Source organism: Agelaius phoeniceus, chromosome 2 (genome assembly GCF_051311805.1).
Source record: "Agelaius phoeniceus isolate bAgePho1 chromosome 2, bAgePho1.hap1, whole genome shotgun sequence".
In the NCBI taxonomy this organism is placed as follows: Eukaryota; Metazoa; Chordata; class Aves; order Passeriformes; family Icteridae; genus Agelaius; species Agelaius phoeniceus.
Window position 1 is genome coordinate 40477559 of NC_135266.1, and position 23955 is coordinate 40501513.

General features: G+C 40.2%; 1 protein-coding gene across 12 annotated transcripts in view; it reads left to right on the plus strand.

The window, feature by feature from the left end:
• Positions 1-5153: 5153 nt before the first annotated feature.
• The window catches only part of DOCK9 (dedicator of cytokinesis 9), a 113961-nt gene continuing 95159 nt past the window's right edge, over positions 5154-23955 (plus strand). For 4 of the 12 annotated variants that reach the window (XM_077173529.1, XM_077173531.1, XM_077173544.1 and 1 more), the window contains exon 1: positions 22988-23622. In XM_077173529.1, coding sequence (XP_077029644.1) covers positions 23461-23622 — 162 coding nt within the window. In that variant the 5' untranslated portion in view covers positions 22988-23460. Of the gene's footprint in view, positions 5525-22984; positions 23623-23955 lie in introns of those variants that run through there. The other 8 variants (XM_077173533.1, XM_077173539.1, XM_077173527.1 and 5 more) reach the window with 6 other exon arrangements.

Sequence of the window (23955 nt, forward strand, 5' to 3'; positions counted from 1 at the left end):
TAAACTAATTTTTGCATTTCCATTTATGAGCAGCAGAAACATGTGTGTGCTCTTTTTTACTAATATAACTGAAGGAAATAACCTCAAAGTAATTTATGGTGTATCTCCTCAGTGGAAATACATATTTATTCGATCTTACACTAACCAGCTGTTTTCAGGTATTTGCATGTAGGATGAACTTTGTAGACCTGGGGACACCATCTGATATTAATAAAAAAAAAAAGGTGTTATCTTAAAAAGACATACTATGGATTTCATGGGGGAGAAGAGTGTTGAATAATCAAAGTAATTTTTAAATGCTTGTACCTTTCTGTACACAAACTTTGGCACACTCTTATGTTCCACTGGGGGCGGTGGGGAAGAACTAAATGCTGCTATTCAGAAATATCTGTGTGGATTGCTTGTATAATATTTGGAAGGGTAGATTAGCTGTATCTGGTTCAAAGTCAGTCTTAGCCAGATGCAGCAAAAACACTCCATTATTCTTTTCAGGCTCTGGGAGAATTTTAAAAAGGAGCTCAAATGAACCTTCTCCAGTGCATCATTGAATGGGTTAGTATGTTTGAAGATGCTAAAAAATCTACCTATCAGCAGTATTGTTTTAATTTAACTTTTAGAGATATAGAAAACTAGTAAATATTTTTAAATTGCTGACAAAATGCTATAAAAACGTAGCTTTTTATGTTGATGCCTTTCAGACCACCAAAAAAAAAACCAAACCAAACAAAAAAAAGCTGAGTTGGGCAGGACCCACAAGGATCATTAATTCCAACTCCTGGCCCTGCACAGGACATCCCAGGAATCACACCATGTGCCTGAGAGAATTTTCCAAACGCCTCTTGAGCTCTGTCAGGCTGGTGCTGTGACCACTGCCCTGGGGAGCCTGTTCCAGAGCCCAACCCTCTGGGGGCAGAAACTTTTTCTAATATCCAACCTAAACCTCCCCTGACACAACTCCAGGCCATTCCCTCAGTCCTGTCACTGGTCACAAAAGTGAAGAGATTGGTACTTTTGGTGACCTTGAGCTCAACAGCTCTTTCCCAACAGAAAGGATTTTCAGGCCAGAAAGGTTATGATCATCTTGACCTCCACAGCAACAAAAGCCAAGAAATTTTATAATGTGTGCTTTGCTTTGAGTCCATAACTTGAGGAATGACTTAGATCACAGGATTTAGAAAAGCCATTGAATCTTAATTTAGAAATTGGGAAATAGAGCTTAGTGGGTCTTTAGGGATAATATCAAATTATTCTTCTTGTGGCTAAAAGAGAAGGATGTTACTCTACATGAGTATAATTTCACCTGCCATTTATTGGTTCTCACTGTCATCTTAGCTGACAGATTAAAGGGACTTTTAATATTTGAAATTCTCTTATAAATCCTAGTACATTATGATCAAGGTTTTGTATAAGCTAGACAGATCCTTCTTCATTCTCTTGCTGCAAGGCAGATTTTCCTGGCTTTTCCAGTTTGTCAATCATTTGTGTTAAAATGCAATCCCACTATTCCAGTAAAAGTTTGATGAATGCCATATATAACATCATCATTACTTCTTCTTAATATTTCTTCACTTTTAAATCCAAAGTTTGTACTATAAGCATGAATCTTGAGTTGTTCATAACCACACCACAACACTTCTATAATTTGACTTTTAAATATTCTTTGTACTTAGATGACTTTCTTTCTTGCATCTATTTTTTTTTCTCAGATAAAGCTACATAGCAAGTTTTGTATAAATATATTTTTAATAGAATATTAGCATTCAATAGAATATACATTAATGTCTTCATAGGAACTCATAATTATACAGTGACCCTTCCCAGGTAAAATACTAATCCCATTAAGCAACAGGCCTAAATTTCAGCAAATCATGTTGATATTAGAAACTCAATAATTCTTTCATTTCTACATGTGATTCTTACTTTTGACTTTCAAGATTTTGCCAAAGAGTCTCATCATGTTATTTTAGCTTCAAACCCCCTTTGCTTTACACTTCTAATGGACACCCAGTCAGTTTCTCTTCTTCATTCTGGAAGAAACACAGGTTGATTTTACCATGAATGATTTAGAATCCCATAAAATTCTGTGCCATAACTTAGTTGGTCTTGAAAGTTTAAATGTTCTAACCTTTACCAGTTGCTCTTTAGCATCCTTACTAAGTACTGATTGAATAAAACATTTGCAATTACATCCATGAAGTATTACTGCATTACCCAGGTTTCTATTAAAAAACAAATGCTTTTATGCATTGGCATTGTTACTGAAAGTTGTGTATTCCAAAGCAGCAGGGAAACTGTGCCATTGTCTAGATTTTTTTTCTTTTTTGATCCTGATGTTTTAAAAAAAATTATTCCCCTTGCCCTTTAGGCAATGATCCAAGATTTTTCATTCCTATATTTAGCTGCTATTAGTCATTCTCATTGTTTCACAGCTGTAATTTACCATTTCTGTTTACCAGCTTTCATATTTTCCTTTTGTTTTATACACAGAATTGTCACTTTCTTTTTTTTTTTCTTTAACTGAATGTGTTTAGCTGAAAAGAAACTCTGATGATTGTCATAACCTAATTTTTTTGGTATTCTGTATGGTTTTCTTAAGTAAACTATCCTTTACCAATTTTCCTACATATCTCTACCTATACAGGTGTCATTCAGTTTTTTCAGACTTGGAACACTGTCTTTTTTGCAGGAAAATACAAAAAACATATGATCATTATTTATAGATAACAAACACAGTTAAATTACGCAAACATAGTTAAATTATGCCATTTTACATTCAAGCAATGGTTAAAATCTCTAGATTAAACTGGTTTTATATTGGTCAGAATTGTCAGAATTTAACCTGAGAACCTGAGAGCTCTGAAAATAACAAATTATTTAATTTTAGAAAATAATCATCTATTATTTATATAAAATCTAGGGCATGTTTACTTGAGGAGGTTGGAGATCTAGACACATCCTACAGATTGAGATACAAAAATTAAAAAGATGATCATAAGATAACTCATTCTAGCTAAATGTTTACATAACTGCTGATCCAGTTGTGTATTCAGATAATCTCTCTCACCAAAATGTAATTTTCTGATTTATCAGCCTAAACATTGACTCATAAACACACCAGGCCTTGGACTTGTGATAACAGAAACTCTAGTGATCTTTACTGAGCCTGGCAAGTCCCACTCTCTGCACATTATATCTTTCTTAAGGTATAAACTAGTTGGAACACTCAAGTTGTGACAGACATCCTAGTAAAAAATCCCAGCTCATGCATTTGAATAAATAATAAATAAATGAGTCTTTGCTGCAGGTCTGCAGAGTATCTGTAGCAAAGATCCTTCAAGGACAAGAACTCTGTGTAAGATACATATTTGTGTGTTTGAACATTTTTTATCCTCTGTCTTTCTGAAGGAATTACCTCAATTACTTGGAATCTTATTAGTTACAGATGTATCTGTGAAGCAGCCAAAAAAGTAGGCCCTTTATCCAGCAGTGTGTGCATCCTCATACATAAACACTTTGTGCTATTTTTTGTCCACCTGAAAGCCCCCTTACCCCTTGTCCACAGCACTCAGTCCCTCAGTGGTAAGCTCTATATTCAGTGTTGTTGAGAAGTGTTGTTAGTTTATATAAAAAGGTGCTTAAGAAGATAAAGGTGCACAAGCTCTAATGCTCTCAAATGCTCCAGGCATTTAAATGTGTCTAATGCCTGCATACCTTCCAGCAGTGCTGCCAGCCAGGCTCTCAGCAGGAACTCGTGGTAATTAAACATGCTAGAGGCATCCACACTTTTACAGAACCACAGAATCAAATTCTTAGGGGTGGAAAGGCCTTCTGGAGATCATCTAATCCACCCCCCCTGCCAAGGCAGGGTCACCTGGAGCAGGTGACCTCCCTGGGAAGCCTGTTCCAGTGGTCTGCCACCCTCAATGGAAAGAAGTTCTCCCTTGTCTTGAGGTGGAAATTCTTGTGTTTATGGCTATTGCTCCTCATCCTGTCACTGAGCACCATGAAGTGTCTGGCGCTATCCTTTTGAGACCTGCATTTGAGACATTTATATGCATTAATGCAATTAATATTCAGTCTTCTCTTCCCTAGACCAAACACGCCAAGCTCCTTTACTCTCTCCTCCTGAGGAATGCTCCAGAGCCCTCATCACCTTTGCAGTCCTTACTCAAATAAGGACATGTGCAACTTTACCTACAAACAGATACAATTTGTGAGGGCAAAAAAACTAAAAAGGAAAGCCTCAGAAAAAAAGCTGGATGCATGAGCAGCACACATGCTCATACCACAAAACATTTCCCAAAGTTTTGGACTCTTTCACTTATACAGCTCCATGTGCACGTTTGTCTACAGGTACAGAATAACGTAATGGACAAGGCTGGAGGGGACAAAGTTGGAAGGGACCACAGTGGGATGTCTGGCCCGACCTCCCTGTTCAAGCAGGGTCATCCCAAGCACAGGGCTGTGTCCAGGAGGTTCTTGAATCTCCCGTGAATGAGAATCTTTAGTCTCTCTGGGCAACCTTTTCCAGTGCTCAGTCACTCTCATAGTAAAGAAGTTTTTCCTTATATTCAAGTGGAATTTCCTATGCATCAGTCTCTGCCCGCTGCCTCTTGTCCTGCTGCTCAGCACCACCGAGCAGAGCCTGGCTCCATCCTTTGGCACCCTCCCTTCGACACTGATAGACGTTCATGAGGTCCTGTCCCAGTCTTCTGTTCTCGCGGCTGAGCAGGCCCAGCTCCCTCAGCCTGTTCTCACACCAGAGATGCTCCAGTCCCTCATATCTTTGTTTCCCGCCGCTGGACCCGCTCCAGGACTCCCCTGCCCCGTACTGGACACAGCACTGCAGATGCGGCTGCACCAGGGCTGAGTAGAGGGCAGGATGCCTCCCTCCCCCGGGCAGGTATAACCAGCAGTAGCAGTAGCAGCAGCAGCGCGGGCAGGCAGCCCCGGCCGAGGCACCGCCACAGAGGAGCCGCCGCTGCCGCTCCCGCCGGGGCGGGGCCGCTCGCAGGCGGCAACTTCCGGCTCGCCCCGGCCCCGCCCCGCCGCAGCCCCGGCTCCGCGCCGGGCCAATGGGGGCGCGGAGCCGCAGCCGGGCAGGTAACCCGGCAGCCAATCAGAAGGGCGCTGCGGGAACAGGTGGGCACGGCGAGGCCCCGCCCCCCGCCCCGCTGGCGGCCGCGCCAATCGGGGCAGGGAGGGAAGCGGGGAGGGAGGGGCTGCCCGCGGCTCTCGGCGGCGGCAGCGGCGGCGGGGCTGCGCTCCCTGCCTGCCCTGCCCGCCCCCGACGGCCAGCCCCGGCTGTCCGGCTCCCCGGCTGCCCGTCCGTCCGTTCGTCTGGCGGCCACGCCGGGAGGGCTGCGGCGGCCCCGCGCCGAGGGAGGGAGGGAGCGCGGAGGCAGCAGCCATGGCACTCGTGGCTCCAGAGACTCGGAAGTTCACGCGGGCGCTGAGCAAGCCCGGCACGGCGGCCGAGCTGCGGCAGAGCGTCTCCGAGGTGGTGCGCGGCTCCGTCCTCCTGGTGAGTGCGGCGGCGGCCCAGGCGGGGCTCCGGCCCGGGCCTGGCGGGGCTGCGGCGGCGGCCCCCGGGAGCAGACGGGCCCTTTGATCCTCGCCGGGCTGTCACGGCGGCGGGCGGGCTCTGATCCCTCTGCGGCGGGCCGAGGTGCGGGGCGGGCGCTGCCGGCCGCGGAGGATGCGGCTCCCGGCGGGCACGGCCGGGCGCTCCCGCCGCTCCCCGCAAACTTCACCTGTGGAACGGGCGGGAGGGAGCGCCCGGCCTGACGGGACACGGCCGCTTTCGCGTGTGTCGAAATTGCGGCGCGAAAGTGATTTTTCATCTCGCTGCTCTCTTTACAACTAAGATGCAGTTTTTCGTTGTGTCGTGAGGAATGGAAGGTGAGCGCTGGCAAGTGCAGCAGGGATGTTTTGGTGTGTTGTTTATCCCGCTGTCCTGTACCCTGCTCGCACATGGTTGCTGCTCTCTCCAGTGCACAGATGGGCGCGTTCATTTAATTGAAACTGCTGAAAGTGAATTTGTGTAAATAGTTGTCTAAACCGGGTGTTTCAGTTTAGAGATGGCTGAGAGGGTATCTTATCTGTGCATATAAATATCTCAAAGGCAGGTGTCAAGAGGATGGTGCCAAACTGTTTTCAGTGGTGCGCAGTAAAAGGACAAGGAGCAATGGCCGTAGACACAAGAATTTCCACCTCAGGATGAGGGAGAACTTCTTTCCATTGAGGGTGGCAGACCACTGGAACAGGCTTCCCAGGGAGCTCATGGAGTTTCCCTCTCTGGAGACATTTGAAACCCACTTGGATGTGTTGCTGTGTCACCTGCTGCAGGTGACCTGCTTTGGCAGGGGGTTTGGACTAGATGATCTCCGGGAGCCCTTTCCAACCCTAAGAATTTAATTCTGTCAGATGCTGTACTGAGGCAGCAGGTGATGACATCTTAAACAGCCTCAGTAAGACTTTCCAGGGTTTCTCTCCTGGGACTCTTATTCATGGTATGCATTTGTTTTCTTTGTGGTTTTGTTATCTCCAAGGGGAATGTTTCAGTAAGCATTTAACTCTGCGAAAGTGAAGAAGTTTTGGTGCTGGCATTCCTGATACTGGAAGCTGATCTGTCCTTTTTTCTTAGCTCTTGCTAAGTATGAGCTTGTCTTTTTTTAAACCTCCTGTTGGGACAGTGTCTTGTCACAGCGGTGTGTTTTGAGAGTAACAAATGCTGTAGCTGTGATTGAAAGACAAATACCTTTTTTTTAAAAGACAATGGCTCTAAAACGAAATTGCCCTTTACTCATCTATGCATCACAGAATTTATAAAATATGCAGAGTTTGGAGTCTTCCTGGATACTGACATCTTTCCACAAGGTGCTAGCACATTTACATGGAGCGAGCATCCAAATATGTTAACACTTCTCCAGGGATCAAGTACTTTTTGGCAAGTGTGGAAAAAGAATATATGCATTTTAAAATATTTTTCGTTTTGGGGGGGGCACAAAAAATATTTAGGTATTTTCATGACCTAATTTTTTTTTTTTGCAGTAGTTTGCAACCCTGCTATTCCCTCCTCTGCCTTTAGAAGGTTTTTCCTTTGTTCACTCATGACTAGTGTCAGTGAGTTGGAAAATATTTATGTGCATCTTTAATTAATTCAGGTTGACCATAATAATGGTGAACCTGGATTAATTAGATTATTAAGTACGTAATAGGGTGATAGGCACATTAGTGCCAGGTGTTTTTATGCTGTCACAACAGCATGTTCTGCAGAACTTTATGGAGATTAAAGAATTGATGGTGCAGAGTGATGTACTGTCTTAAGCTTATCCTGGATAAGGTCTTCATCAGCATTTTAGAGAGCAGAAGGGGTGACTTAACATTCATGTCAGGTTTTTGATCCTTTTATGTTAGCTTGATGCATGAAGCTGAATCCCCATCTCCCTCACATACAGTCTTGTGCTGAAGTTCACCTTCCTATTTCAGCAGTATTTTGCCCAGGCTGCTATGTCTCTCTTACTATCAGTGCTGTTCTTTTTATCACTGAACTCCAATGTTCTTGTGCACACAGTGTTTAAATAATGAAGTAAAAGCCTAGTAATTACAAGTTTACATTTACATTTTTTCCTCCTGTTAATATACTGTAACTCTTTTTGTTGAACATTGATGTTTGGAATGAAATAGTACTTTTTTAAAGGAGAAATTTTGATGGGATAGTATTGATTTTTGCTATAGAAGACTTAAAAAAAACTTTGCATCTCTAAGTTTGACAGATTGACTGTTTCTTATCTGTTGGAGGTTCTGGGCTTTGTTATCTGAACAATCTCTTAGACTGACCTGGTGAAAATACGAGTCTTACCAGTGTTAGAGTAGTTGTGGAATGCTCTGTTCAGATGTGGGACTTTAAAGTAAAGGAGACCCACTTTCCTTCCAAAGCTGCCTCTCACAGCTCTTTGATAAAGCACTTTCCCAGGATTTTTTCAACTGAGTTGTCAACAAATTGTCTTGCTTAAAACATAGTTGAGCACTGGTTACTAAAAGGATCTTACTGTCATCACTTGCCCATGAGCAAGTGCTGAGGTTTTCCACTACTGAAAAACTGCTGTTGGCCATTGACTAGTGGTGCAGTGTAGAATCTGGAGGTAGGAAGGAATTCTTTCCATCTAGTAGTTCATGGTGGATGATCTGTCCAGATCTTTACAACCAGCTATTACTTTGGACTGTACATCCCTGCAGCAGAATGTACTGAGCAGTGATGCAAAACATGCAGTCATTACTTGCAGTAGCAGATAAATGGGAGCTATGAATATTCTGAGCTTGAGTAGATTCTATAAGTTGCTATTGTGGCTACTGTTTAACAGTTCCATCCATTTTTACAATCAACAATGTGTGGCTAGATTAAAAAGGGAAAAGAAAAGCTTTGCCCATATTTAATGGGGTTTATTAGATCATATTACTAAAATATGCTTTTTTTTTCCATTTTATTACTGTCCTTGAGATTCTATTGATGAAAGAGAACTGAAAACAGCATGTCACCAGGATAGTGTTGTATATCTTAAATTTTCAGATAGCTCTTCATTGGATCTGAAAGTCAGAGACTTTCAGCCAGCTGACAGACTAAATAACTTGACTGTGTAGTAAAAAAACATGAAGCAGATGTGGTTTGCCAAGCTAGTTTTCATCACAGAATGAAGCAAGCTGTCTTGTCAGCATTTGACATCTCATACGTTCTCTCTGTTGGATATAGTTTGCTGAACCAACAAGTACAGTTTGGTTGGCTGAAAGGAAATCTTGTTATTTGGCAATCAGCTTTTCACTGTGTTGTAAGGCACATCATGTATTTCTTGATTATTTGGATTCAGTTTTTATATTTTCTCCTTGACAGTAGCATCCTTGCTGAATATCCTCTTGTGCATTGTTGATGTTGTTTTGACTTCAGATCTGTCATGTGACTCAATTTGATGCCTCTGGCCACCCAAATACATTTATGTCTGAGAGGGAAGATTATGGGGATGACAAGTGTGTCTCTTAAACCAGCAATCTTGCCAAGAGCAGTTTTCAATGCAGTTTTAGTATTATGCATAATTGAAAGTGATGTCTTTAAGTGATGATGAGTTACTCAAAGCATGGTGCATACAGATCAGTGTCTCGTTCAGTAGTATGTTAATGATAACTCATCTCAGAGACAAAATTACTCTACATTAGGGTTATTTATAATAATATACCTATATTAAAGCTGGCATTTAAGGATAATAAGCAATTAAGATAATGTTTGGCCTATGAAATTTGATCTGCTTTTGCCTAGCTGTGAATAAAATGCCTTTGTCAAATATGCAGATAATGAAAATGATTAAATATGCCAAATAATGCAGCAAAAGTTGTTTCCCCCATGTCAAAATTAATATTATTCAGAAGAAATTTGCGATATGGGAAATAGGATGAAATCTGAGAGATTACCCAAATTGCTCTATACAGTTCTTCTTTTTGATTTGGATATGTAAAATAGGTTTTAATTATTTAAAGGCTAGAACTGTATCTTAAGAGAGTCTTGGTTTTCATACATTAAGTTCAGATACCTGATGGAGCTGTTGAGTTCTAAAACTCTTCCAGAAATTCATCTTTTCAGACATGGTAGAAAATCAGTATATCACAAAGGCAATGCTTGGACCTCCTACTGAATCTTTGATCTCAAATTCATTGGTATTCCTTCTTTTCTTTATAAGACAATTATGTCATCTTGGTCCTTCCAGTCCTGATCTCTGCTTCCTGTGAATCTCAACTCCATAAGAAAAGATGATGAGGTGCACTCTATGCTGTATTATTGCCAAGTTTTTAATACAGTGTTTCCCCAAAAATGGGGAGGATTATGGGAGGAGGATGTAGTATTTATTTTGGGTTGGCACTTTCCTTTCTGATTCCTGTATAATTTCATATGCTGTGTGCACAGAGGGCTTGTGTGCTTCTCTCCACAGCAGCTTCTCTGTATGTGATGAACAGAGTATTTGGATCCTCATTGAGTGCCAGATTTCAGTTGTAGTGTGTCTAGAAAAGAGGGTTGATGGCTTCCTTTAGCCAAGTAGGAATTCAAAAGCGGTATGTAATGCTAAAGGGATGAGGAAGGACTGGGATCTTTTAGAGCTGATGGGTACAGAAAAGCTGGAAACATGGGTGAAGCTTGATCTTTCTGTATGTGGAATTGTACACATAAAGAATTTGGAAGCAGCAAATTGTTATGAATGGATGAGTGAAAGCAGGGAGATGTGAACTGACACTCAAGATTTTAAAGGAAAAATCGTTGCTGGCAATGAACATCACCATAACATATTTCATCTTGTAGGAACGTGCTAAAAATGGTAATGCTCATTCAGTCACTCTGAACTGCTGAACTTAGTTTACCTGGGGGAAAAAGCCTAATACTTGACCCTAAGTTATTTTAGTTTATGGTACATACTGCTTACCTTTTGTAAAGGAAATAAAAATTCTCAGAGAATAAGGTATTTTTAATAAAGTGCTAATTTTATTTTTGCAAAGTGCAATATATAAATCTTTTTGATTGGATAGAAGATAGTAGTTAGAACACATTTCTGGAAAGTCTGATACTGCAAAAGGGATTCACTGGGTGTGATGGACATTTCTGTGGTTGTAAAGATTCAGAGGCTGGACTAAAATTTCTGTTAAGAAATACTGTTAAACTTATTTGAATCTTAAAGTTCTTGCTCAGGAAGGCAATTTGAGAGACAAAATACAGGACAGTTGAGTTTCTATGTGAACAGGTAGATGTTTAAACTTTCAACAACATTAGATCATTCTTGTAAGGTGCATTTTCTTTATTATTTTCTGGAATTTTTTTCTTTCCTGCTAGACAAGGATAATTATGTTGAAGATAGAAGAATAAGTGCTTTATATAAGTAGTTGTTTCTAATGCAGCAAATGTCAGATACACCTGATGCTGGTTTGGGTTTTCCATCTTACTCAATATGGGATACCACAGCATACCTTATCTTTCCTCTCTTCCTCCTACTCATGCCCTTTAATCCTCAATCAGGATGTTTCTATCTCAATGGAAGTAGAACTCATTACACCTACATTTAAACTTGGGGCTTTCACAACTCTGTGATTATTATTTTTTTTAAGATCTTGTGCAATAAACTTGAAAGCATGTATCTCACTTCAAGTCATTGGTTATGCTACATTATGCTTCAATGCAAATTCTTCAAAAAGGTCTGTAACCACTCATCTTGAAAACTAGACCCTTAGTGTAAACTGTCTTTTCTGTTGCATGGGTGTGAATGTTCAAGTAATTTTTAAGCCTGTGTGGTCATTGGGCACTCTTGTGAGTACTGTGTACCTGAGATTAGATGACCATCAGAGATATAAATGTGTATGCAAGATCAACAATTTGTGAGTTTGTAATTTCTGCCAGATATTTGTATTTTTTAGGTAACTTGGAGATTCTGCCAAATTCATATGGGTCTGCTCTAAAAATAATGAGAGGTTATTCAAAAGTTGTTGAAGCAAACAAGGGGAGGTCAGTTTTCAAGATGGCAAGCAGCTTGATTGTGGCCTCCTGAGAAATGTACAGTCAATATTGCTCTATTTAAGAATTTTTGTAATTGTTAGAGCTGGTTTGATACCACTGGTTCTTTATAGAAATAAAAAGTACAATAGCATCTTCTGTGCTGGTGTTCAGGGAGCTCTCATTTAGACCTGAAGTTTCTGATGGCGGCTGAAGAACTTACTAATGCAATGACTTTAAAAAATAATATGTATTAAAAGAACACATATGTAAAACTTCTTTCCTTAGCTAGTGTTTATTTTTTATTTTGAAATTGAACACTCTCCAGTACTTCATTGGGCTTGGGTACTCCATAATCTTTACAAGAGTAAAGACAAATCCATTTGTCCTTGCCCCTCCTTAGACTGTCTGTGTCTATGGAGAGCATTAATTATGCAAGGCAGAAAAGTTGCAGAAGTAGTCCATGAATGACACAACACTTTTCTCATTGAAGTATTTTTGAAATAACTTATTTCTAAAGACAAGAAGATACTCCAATAATTTTGGTCATGTAGCTTATTCAAGACCTTAATTTAGAAGGTAGAGAGATGGATAGAGAGATTGATTGATTGATTGATTGCTTTGTGAAAGGTGACTCATGTTCTGTCTTAGTCCAGAGGCACTGGTGTCTTTGGTCTCTTAAATTTAATAATCTGTGAGGTAGTGGTAGGTATTGCATCTTGAGAAAGTTATGGGTTTTGTTTTTTAAAATTTTATTTTATTGTAAGTAGTTCTTTTTGTGATAATGAAACAGCTATTATCTCAAAATAGAGATTTCTTCTGGCACTAAAAATGCAATAAATTAACACACATTGAAACCTTTTAACCTTTTAACATTATGGACTAGATTTCTTGTATTAAGCAAGCGCTAGAATTTCATTGGTGGAATGGAATCCGGAAAAAAAAAGTGCTCTAGGTTGTTTGAAGCTCTTCAGAAAGTAATCAGAAGCTCTAAATGAGGTTTTATGAAGAAAATTCTTGTGGACCACAAAGGTTTGGTCAGAGAAATTCACCATCTGTTGCTGGTGTTGTCTTCTACTTGCACTCCCACTGTGACCATTTGGGAGAAATAGCAGCTTTGGTGCAGTTACATTAAGAAAATAAAAAGTCTTAATCTGACTGCAAAGAGTGAGGAATGGGATTCTCTTTTAGTGTAAGGCTGCATCTGTTACAGCAGTTTGTCATCTCCTCATCTGTGCCCAATGAATCAGGTATAAAAGGAGGAATGGGGAATCCAGGCTCTGTCTTCTGCATTCTCCTGCTGTGTCCAGAGATTCCTGGCAGTTCAGGTGAGGGGAAAAATGAAGAATAAGAAACCAAAAGCCTTTGTTAAGAAGTCTGGATCTGGCACCTCAGGCTGGTGAAGCTAACCATTGCATTCTGTGACTAGGCAGTGTTACCTTGGGCCTGGTGATGAATATCCAGAATTAAAAAAAAAAAAAAAAAAAAGGGCATCAGGTAAGATATCTCCAAGGGGATGGGATGCAAAGGAGTGCCATGGTTCTGTCACACAGTTCCAGGCTGCCTGAGCCTGGAAGGGACCTTTGGAGGTCATTTGGTCCAACTCTCTGCCTCAAGCGGCGTCACTTAGAGCCAGTTGCCAAGGCTGTGTCCAGGGAGCTTTTGAGTATCTCCAAGGATGGAGACTCCACAACCTCTCTGGGCAACCTGTGCCAGTGCTTACAGTGAAAAAGTGCTCCCTGATGTTCAGAGGCAGCTCTTGTGTTTCAGGTTGTGCCTGCTGCCTCCAGCCCTGTCACTGGGCATCCCTGAGCAGAGCCTGGCTCTGTCCTCTTTGCACCCTCCCTGCAGGTATTTATACACACTGATGGGATCCTCCTGAGCCTTCTCCAGGCTGAACAGTGCCAGCTCTCTGATTGTTCTCATGGGAGGGGTGCTCCAGTTCCTTAATCATCTTTATGGCCCATTGCTGTGCTCTCTCCACTACATCCATGGCTCAAGCACATTGCAGGCTCTTTCAGACTGGAGTACTTGTTGGTGTCAATGTTAATGGAGGCTTTTTCTGCAATTCTGGTTTTAAACCTCTGGGTCCAGGCCAAGTTTTGGGTTGGGATCTTCTCTGAATAAAAAGGACCATTCCACTAGAGAACCAGCTTGAAATTTTCTTCAGCTCAGTAGCTGATGAAAAGAATACCAGGTGGCTTTAGAACAACATTTGTAATTCAACCCCTGCAACTGTGTCAAAACAACAACAACAAAAAAGAACATGAAAGTTCATGATCATTTTTCAATCTGGAGACTGGGAGGAGGAAAAGGTAAGTCAGCTGAGGCTGCACATTGCCTAAAAAATCAGATTCACAGTATTTTTATGGAAAGGTTAAATGCAAAGCAGACCTTGTTTTGTGCAACATTCTCAGTAACAATAGTTCAGAAAGAAAGTGTCAACTTTATAATTCTGAGCAAGTGAAGGAAACATGATTTAGACTGGCTTTTTTTTTCCTAATTGTATTTATAGTACTCATAGAAAATTTCTTCTAGTAACAATTCTAGGAAAGAATACTGGAAAAAAAAATGTAGGACACTGACTCTACAAAAGTAGTCACTTTTCAAAATGATACCTAACTCTTCTAAACTTGTTTAAAATTTTCAGGGAAGAATGAACAGTGTTAGTCCTTACAAGTCAAAATTAAATAGTCGCTTCTGAAGTTTCTTCTGCTAAGAAACATATTTTTTTCAGCACTCATACATTTTTCAGCATATGCAGTGGAAATATCAAGTGACCTCACATAAAATTAGCTAAGCTAGCTAAATATGCTTTAAAACACAACTTTTCCCCAAACCCAAATATGACAAGAGAAACAATGCCAAACCACCCAAAATGAAAAAAAACAAGGGAGATGAACACATAAATGTAGTCACAACAAACCTGAGAAGGAGTAATGCTGATCCATAGCTGCTAGGGTTCAGAGAAGCCTGTAATATAGATCCATCAGTGTAAATAAATAATCCTTAGCTGCTGCTTTGTGTTCTTCTGTGTGTTTTTTGATACTCAGGTGGAGCTATTGACTTAAGAAGAAATGGCACGTTGACAGATACTGATCTGGGTTTGGAAATTTGAGGCATAGATGAAACTGTTTTTAGTACTTCCAGGTACTCTGTGGGTGGGGAGGAGTTGCTTGTTGAATTCAGAGATAAGACAGGAGCTTATATTTTGACTACTATAAAATTATTCTCCCAACAAAGAGTGGGAGAATTTAAATCAGAATAGATAAAGCTTGCATAATTTGAAGTAGAGAAAGCATTTAAAGATCGGGTTACATCAGTGCAGGATGTAGTACATTTCACTTGTTATAACACCCAAATTGTAAAGTAGTTAATTTCAGGAGCCTGGAATTCAATGTGACTGAGTTTGCAGACATAAAAATTGGTTTCAGCCTCCAAATCCAGAGCTCCCACTGCCTTTGGATGCTTTAGTTTTGATATGGAGATATATGATCTTGCTACCTTACTGGTTACCCAACGCACAGCTGCCCTTCATGGGCTGGAAGGAGTGCTGAACCATACATGAATGAGAAGGTAGATGCTCCACAGAAAGAGCTGGGTGTGTTCCATGGAGAGGTGAATGTCAATAAGATAGTTCTTGTTTTCATTTTAACAGGTTTGTCAAGAAATCAAAAGTCAAATGGAAATGCTGTCAGTATCAATGTACAGAAAAGAGGCTTGAGTTTTAAGGCGATGGAACGGTTGTCATCCATTTTTCCAGTTTGATCACATTGACAATACTATTTCACACTGTGGTCTTTAGTGTTGCATAATGGTCTTTATATCCTTGGTTTCAGAGGAGTCCTGTCCTTTGCCAGGGTGCTGATTCTGACAGAGAATCTGCTTGCCCTTCACTTCATGCCTTTCTGGGCTTGTTTGTAGCCATGTTGGTAAGGGATACCAGGCAATAGAATGATACAGAACTGAAACTTTGTGAAAATAAGATAGAAAGTAATCTCACCTAGCCCATGTCTCATTTTTCCCAGTACAGTGATGTTGTCAAGTGGCATTTGAGATGTCTTTCTGCTAGGTATATCTGCACCCACTTGCACTGGCACTTATAAGTGCAATGTCATGTTATCTGATCTGATAGATGGTTTACATGAAAATTGTAGTAGTATGTTTGTCTTTAAGGGATGTTCAAGGAGGCCACACTCTCACTGTTTGCTAGTCCAAAAGGGATTTTAAATCTGTGTTGGTCCTCAAACGTCAGTGAGTTTAAAAAGAGCATTCAGGTTAATGAATAGATGACACACATCATAATTATTTGAAGGATGCTATTCTAGTTTCCTTCAGAAATTATCCTGGGATTCTTGCTTGCCAGGCTTGTTATCACTTTGGAGTTATTTGCCTGGTATTGCATATGGCTTAATATGGTTGTTATATTAACTTCTTCCCAGCCAGAGCATACAGCATGATCCAGTAAGATTTCCTCACATTAAATATGAGGTTCCTATTAGGAAAGAAAAATCAACTAATCCTGCTGTATGCAGTCTTGCTGATAAAGTTCAAGGGACAATACACCCAGCATAATATTTTGGCAGCAATTCATCTCCTGTCGGGGAAGTTGGAACTTGTTCCTGGCAGAGCTTGGAACAAAGGAAAGGAGAAAGACCTGAACCTGAATGACCTTCTTAGACAAATTAAAAGTAAAAAAATGATGTCTGAGCCTGAAGTTTCTGCTGTTCTTACCTGAATACAGTAAGCTTGATAAAAAACTGGATTTTTTTTTCCCCCTAGTCTGCTGTATTGTTGACCATTATTTATTCCATCATGGTTTCATAATAAAATAATATCCTGTAATTGCTGTCTTGGTTTGTAGCTCTCTGATGGAAATAATATTCTGTTATGGTTATTGCATCAGCTACTTAAAATCCCAGAATAATCACTTTAAGTTTGGAAAGCTGAAAGTTACGTGACCACTAGATGGAGTCCACTGAGCATATTTCAATATCAGAAATTCTGTGTTATGGCTTGCAGAGTTAAAAGGGGGAGGTGTTTTGTGTCCCATGCTTAGCAATAAATACTCATTTATTCAGTTTAGATTGGCTTGGTCAACTTCCCAAAGTTCTTTGGGTTGTTCTTGGTATGTCTATCCTCAGGGTATGTTTGAGTTAAGTTTGAACTTAAGGCACAGAACTGGCAGATCCCATTGCTCATCTGTGGATCAATGTGTATTACTCATGTAAGAATGGACCTGTGAGAAGATTGAGCTTTCTGCAGCTCTCAGCTAATAGTTTTAGGTTTCATATTTAAGATATTTAGCATTTTGCAGCTAGCAGGGCTATAAATCTGTGTGCATCTCTCCATCAGTGCCTATATAATACCGGTCATATGTGTATGTAAGGTTTGAAATAGCATTTCTGAGATTGCTTCATTTATGCCTCCTCACTTCTCTAAATATATAAAAGGCATAATAGACCCAAAAAATACCTTGTACAGGTAGGACAGACTAAATCTTCCTCCAATTTTCATAAGCATTTCCTTTTACTTTTGATCCTTGACATTTGTGGCATCTTGTATGAATGATAAACTGCCTCTGGTCTTCAGCCTGGTGCTATACTCAGTATCTCTAATGTCATGGTAGCTTTTTGTTTCTGTTGGATGAAAATCTCTTCCTAGGGTCTTGCTGAGTGCATAGATGCTCAGTCAAAATTACTAGGAATTTAACCATACTGTCCTCGAGACTACTCCCAGAGTAACTACACTGGCTTTCTTCTGAAGGATGAAATTCTTTTGGAGCTTTTGTCTTTCTGTTTCAGTGGTTAGTGTGTGGCTATCCAGTTTACCACCACAGAATCATGAAAATACACTTCCTGAAATGGAGATCTCTAGAAGTCACCTAGTGCAATCCCCTGCTCAAAACAGATCCGGTTAGAGCAGGTTGCTCAGAGACTGTGACAACCTGGTTTTAATATCCACAAAGATGGAAATACTTTAACCCCAGTAGCTTCGTGGTTAAAAAGAAAGTAAATAAATCCTTTTATGCAAATGGAATATTCTGTTTCTGTTTCCTCTTGTTTTGTGACTGTATCTTCAAGAAGAGTCTGGCTCTTCTCTCTAGCTTCCCATTAGGTTTTGCAACAGCAATAAGATTTCCTTTTAGCCTTCACTTAAGGCTGAACTATGCAAGATCCCTTAGATTTTTCTCATATGTGAAACACTACAATGGCTCTCCATTAGACTCAGTCCAATATATCAATGTCTTTCTTGTCCTGAGGAGCCTTCTCAGCATGTTCAACTCCCTGTTCAGCAGGATGTCATCCTTATCCCCTCATCTATCCTTATCCACTCATCCAGACCACATCTAGCTAATTGGGCTACAAGGATGCTATGGGAGACTGCCCAAAGCATTCTTTCACTAACAGTATTCAGTGTCCAATGCTATCTCCTAGTCCACAGAGCCAACCATCACATCACAGAAGACAAACAGGCTGATCAGGCATAATTTGTTCTGAGTAAATCCATGTGGTCTGCTTGGAAGTGATATACATCTCTTACTGTCTATACATCAAGAAATTGCTTCCAGGAGGGTTTGCATCATAATTTTCCTGGAGGTTGGGGTGAATCTGACCAGCTTGCAGTTTTCCATATTCTCCTTACCATTTTGGAGAGCAACTATGAGGATAACTAAGGAAAATCCATATTCAAACACGTCCTCTGCACTAGTTTTGACAAATCAAGTGCTTAAGAATTTTAAGACATCGTAAAAGTCACTGTTGTGGCCACGAAGAAACTTTCAGCATAGTTTCTTCTTTCTGAAGAAACCTTACTTCTTGAAGATAATTACCTGGTAAAACTCTTCTACGAAATCTGCATGCAGCAGTCATTGCAGAAACAGTATTTGCAAAAGGAATCAGCGTCTGAACTTTCTGGTCCTCTATGAGCACTCCTATTAAGTATGAAGTGTTTGATATACACTTCTTTTTACTCTTGCAGGGCTATTGGAGCTTCAAGTCTTTTCTGCAGCGCAGCTTTTTCAGGCAGAAACGAATGTGTTGCCTTTGAAATACTGTCATTGGCTTGTTAAGGCACTCCAAAAATGCCAAGTGATATTGATTTTCACCTCTGGACTGAGGAAGCTTTAGGGCCCCATCTCTAATGTTCTGAGCCAATGTACAGGCAGCTGCCAGATGAGAGGTAGTGCTCCTCCACCTACAAATGCTGTCATGTTTTGTGAAAAGTGGAATTCAGTCAGGATGTGTAAGATCTCTGAGGAACCCAACGTTCAGTCATGTGAAGATGGCGTTACTTTGGGCATTTTAACGTCATGGACAATTTTGTAGGTAAAAATACAAGTACCTGCTGCTAATGTTTCAAGAGTTAAGGATGTTTTTGTGGCTCTTATGCTAGGACTTAGGTGCTTGAATCATCCCTGAAGTATGCTCTCTTGCAGGTAGGGGGCTGTGTCTCTATGAAGTGTTTTCCTTTAGTTGAGGCTTTTCTGAAGACAGAAGCATGTTTTGTAGAAACCCATTCAATTGGAAGATCTCCCTAGTTTGACCTCTACCCTCTTAACTGTTCAATTTCTGTCTAGGAGTCTCTAAGTTCTCATTTTGATACTGAGAATTTTATAGCATGAGCTGAAGATTTTATATCAACCCAGGTTGATTCCCTAACCTTTGTATGCATTAAGCATTGTCAAATGGAAACTTGTAAACATTGTTTAGAACTGTCTGATTGCTAACACACATTTAATTTGTACCTGTGTCATTATGCTTTCTTGGAACTCATTTGGTTGGCAAAGGATTACTTAACGTGTTGATTTGAAATCCTCCATTTCCCAAGTGCAAAGTGATTATTAGTAATTTACTCTAATCAGAGGAGTGGTTTGGTCCTTAAAACAATTCTGTTTTTTGGAAGGAAACTAGAACTACTTTATTAATTTTCCAAAAGAACATGTCTCAAAAATGCATGATTCTGAACAATCTGGAGCTAACACACCTAAATAATTTTTTGTCCTCCTGGTGCAGTCAGTGCAGATTGAATATAGTCTGTAGCAGGGAGGAGCTTGTTGTTCCCCATATAAATGAGTGGTTTGGCTTAGGGGTGTAATGTTGGCAATGTGTACTAACACAAATAGCTTGTAAGTCTGCATGCTTTCTGGTTGATGCCCTTTTGCATAAACCAAGAGAAGGCAGGCATTAGTGTTGTCTCCTCCCTGTAGCCTTACATTCCTCCCCTTCACTCCCTGCCTTATGGAAAAAGACCTTTCCATAACCCAGGCTCAGCTAAAGGCAGTTTGCAATGGGTAGTTTGCTGCTCATATGTACAGTCTGGACTTGTTCATATATTGATTTGTTCTGCTTTTTTATTTTTACCATTGGATTAAGACTTTTACCTACCTTGGCCGTCTTTTAGCTCTCTTCAGTGGGCAAAGTGCTGTCAGACCTTTGTAAGAATTTTTCTAGCCTCCCATTTGTCCTGGTTTTGGCCAGGACAGGATTAATATTTGCAGTAACCAGGAGGGGCATGGCTTTTTCCCAGAGGTTACTCTCTACCACCTTATGTCATTTTCTGGGGACAGGGAAAGGGATCTCTTGCAGTGGGGATAGTGTGATGGTGGTTCTGGTGTTACCAGGGGCATGTGGTGAGCAATTGTGTGAACCATTCACCTCATTCTTGTACACTCTTATTAGTATTGCTGCTGTTACTGTGTTTTCTTATTTAATTGCTGTTTCCAGTAAATTGTTCCTATCTCAGCCTGTGATCTTTATGCCTCTAGTTCTCCAGCCACCCACATTGTGGAAGAGCAGGGGGAAATGAATGAGGAGTGTTTCAATGGCAGTGGTTTGGAATGTTTCAGTGGGGACACTAAATTGGGGAATACCTTTACTAAGCCATGACACCATTTCACTTTGAGATGTGAAAGTGAAGTGAATAATATTGCATTGTGTCACATTGCTGCCTGGATGATCACTGCTTGTGCAGTATGGTTGCTGATTACAATTCAAGGAATCTCCTTAATGAAGCTGGAAACTTCCACTTTGCACCAAATTAATAAAAAGTCTGCTTGTTGGCAGACTTCTTTGCATTGTATACTATTCAGATTTCTCCTGCTCCCTGTGGTTTCTTCCTACCCCAACATGTCCCCATAATTATTTCCCTTTCAAGCTCTATTTGGAATCACAGAATCTGAGTTGAATGGGACCCACAAGGATCATAAAGTCCAACTCCTGGCCCTGCACTGGACCATTCCCAAGAGTCACACCATGTGCCTGAGAGCATTCTCCAAACGCCTCTTGAGCTCTGTCAGGCTGGTGCTGTGACCACTGCCCTGAGGAGCCTGTTCCAGGGCCCAACCACCCTCTGGGAGAAGAACCTTTTTCCAATATCCAACCTAAACCTCCCCTGACACAACTCCAGGCCATTCCCTCAGTCCTGTCACTGTCCAGAGAAGAGATCAGTGTCTGCCCCTTCTCTTCCCCTCATGAGGAAGTTCTAGACTGTGATGAGGATGCTTTTCATGGTGGTGTTACCATTGTGTTGATCCATGTCAGTTTCAGTTGCTGTTTCTAAAATACTGTAGAAACCTGATGCTAAATTTATTCAAGATATAGTTGGAATAATTTTTCTCTTAATTGGTTTTGAATTAGAACACCTCCCAGGGTCATTTCCAACCTGAGTTAGATTATGGTGTTTTTATTTTCAAATTAAATTTTTTTTGTCTTCCTGTTTCTCCATAACCTAGCTAGTATTTTACAAATAAGGTAATTTTCTAGACATGTGGAAGAACTGTCTACGCATGATAACTTGTTGTTAACTGACCTGTTTTTCTCATACTCTTAAGGTGTAAGCTACTTTTTCTTTTTTTTTTTTCCTTTTTGCTAGAGGCATTTGCTCTTATAAAGTCTTTGAAATTGCATGGAAAACCCTCTAATCAGTGCTTCTTTTTAATGATCTCTTAACTTTTGATGCTGTGTTTGTAACCTGAACTTTGTCAGGTCTCTGTAATCCTACATTTCAGATGGGAGCAAAGTGGGCTTCTGCACTAGAAACAGTTAACTTGAATATATTTTTGGGGAATGCCTTCTGTGGTAATTCCCATGACTGTTTTCCCTTGCATGTTTGTAAGGATGTCGTTATCCAGCCTTAGTGAATGGAGCACTGCATTTCCCTCACTGACCTACTTCTTCTTTTCAAAGAGGGTAGGATAGGTAGGGAGATGTTGCTGTGCAAGATTCATGGTTATGTATGAAGTATCTCTGTCCTTCATAGCAGAATTTATGCCAAATTCTTCACCATGACCTTCTTTGTTCTCCCTTATGATAAAGCTGTTCATTATTAGCAGAACTGCCTTAAAACAATTGGTATTTCTCCTAGTACGAGAAGTGGTCTAGCTTCTGCCTTTCTGAATATGGGACTGACAGGAACTACTTGGATCACTGTCAAGTATTGTTGGGGTTTTGGGGTTTTTTTAATTGATGTGTCTACATGTTACTGTGTTTTATCTAGGTTAGAAATGTAATGAGAAGCATATTGACATGTATTAGCTAGGCAGATGTTAGGGAAAAATGCTATTAAGTCTGAAATATTTCTTGTGAAGTATCATTATAGCTTGCAAATATTTCCTTGAGAAGAAAATTTTATGGGCACAAATCTGTAGCTGACATCTTGAATCTGTTTATTCCCTCCCTTCATGCTTTTAATTTAGTTTGCTTTAACTCCACTGCAACAATTGTTTCTGTAAGTTCACTTTTGCATCCAGTTTTACAGTTTGGTAAGTAAATAAGTGCTTTCAGTTTAGCAGAAATATAAAACTCACCAGCACTCTCTGACAGGGTGATACAGCACTCTTGTGATGTGGACTGGGACAGTTATTTTTTGCAAATTGCTTGCCTTTAAAGTAGTTTTAAAAATTTAACATTTCTTCTCAGTGTCAGTTAAAGATATTTATGTGCTTGTACAACAGATACTGTTGCAGTATGTGAACTAGTGTCCTGTAGTGATAAATTCAGTCAGCACAGATGTGAGTCACTATAAAACCAAGAAATGTATGTATTTTAAATTTCATTCTATATTTTGGTTTTAGAGGTGGATGTTGATCTGAACTAGATAGTCTTTTTCTTTCTTTTTTTTTTTTTTTCCTTTTGTGATATTGATTATTTACAATCAAGGACTAGTAAATTCGGCTTTTGGCAGGTGGGAACTGACAGATCACTTTGCATGTAAGAAAGAAAGGGAAAAGTGAAGACAGTCTTCAGTTCCCTTGTGGTTTGCCTGAACTGATAATAGCATGCTCTGATGTACAGGTTTGATTGAAAGAAGTATATATAGCATGCTGTTTTCTTTGCATAGCAGCAGTGATTTAAGAATTTCCCCCTCATATTTTCAGTGTTTTATATTGAAGCTTTTTGTTTCAGACATTAAAAAGCACATGTAGGTCAAGTAAAGAAGTGTTTGCCAGTACGAACTCTGTGCTAAGCATTCTGGGAGACTGCTTTCTTGCAGCAGATGAGGATTCTTTGTGGCTGGCAGCAGAAACTGCAGCAGTATCTTTGCAGTTTCCTTTCATCTTTGATTATGTTCTGAGGATCTCTGAATACAGGAGCTCTTTCCATAACCCCTTGGAATATCTTTTCATCTCTGGTGGAGTGCAGCACATGCTGAAAGCCTCCTGTCTTCTACAGCTGAGGTATCCTTTGCTTTTCATCGCCCTCTGATTTTTTGTCTTCAGCCGCTGGATTTTTGGCAGTATTTGGCTTAAGCAAATAGGATTACATTTCAGTAGCTGATGGTTTCTAGTCGAGGAACGTACTAAATGTGGGACATAATGAGGATTGTACAAAGAAATATTTCTGCAAAGCACAGGAAAATTACTCGAGTCGAGCAACGGAAGAAGACATTCTGCAATTGCAATCAGGGCTGCTAGAAATGCAAAATTCAACAGATTGGGAATGGGTTGCACGACAAGTGTGATTCTGTTTAAAGGCATTCGTACAGTTTTTGAGAGAAACTGTGGTTATATATGCAAACAGCAAGGGGAAAACAATGCCCTTGAATACACAGCATTCAGCTTGCCAGATGAAGATTCAGAAATATTGATTCATTCATTCCTGGTAAATAAAAACTTGTTTCATTAATAATTTTATCTGCTAATTGAACGCTAAACTAAAACCAGAATAGCATGTTTATTTAGCATCTGCATGTACAGACATGGATATGTATCTTGTCCTGAAATTGTAGGATGTTAGTGCATGTATGTGGCATGTTATGTATGTGTGCATGCAGCTGTAATGTTAAAGCTTAAGATTCATATTCCTTGTATCATTTAGATTTGTATTGATAGCTCTGAAGAGTTTCCACTCTGTCATTGTTGTAGAAGATTGTCTGCTCTTAGATCTTTCTAAACATACTCTTGGAATGTATTTGGCACTTGGACTGAGGAACAA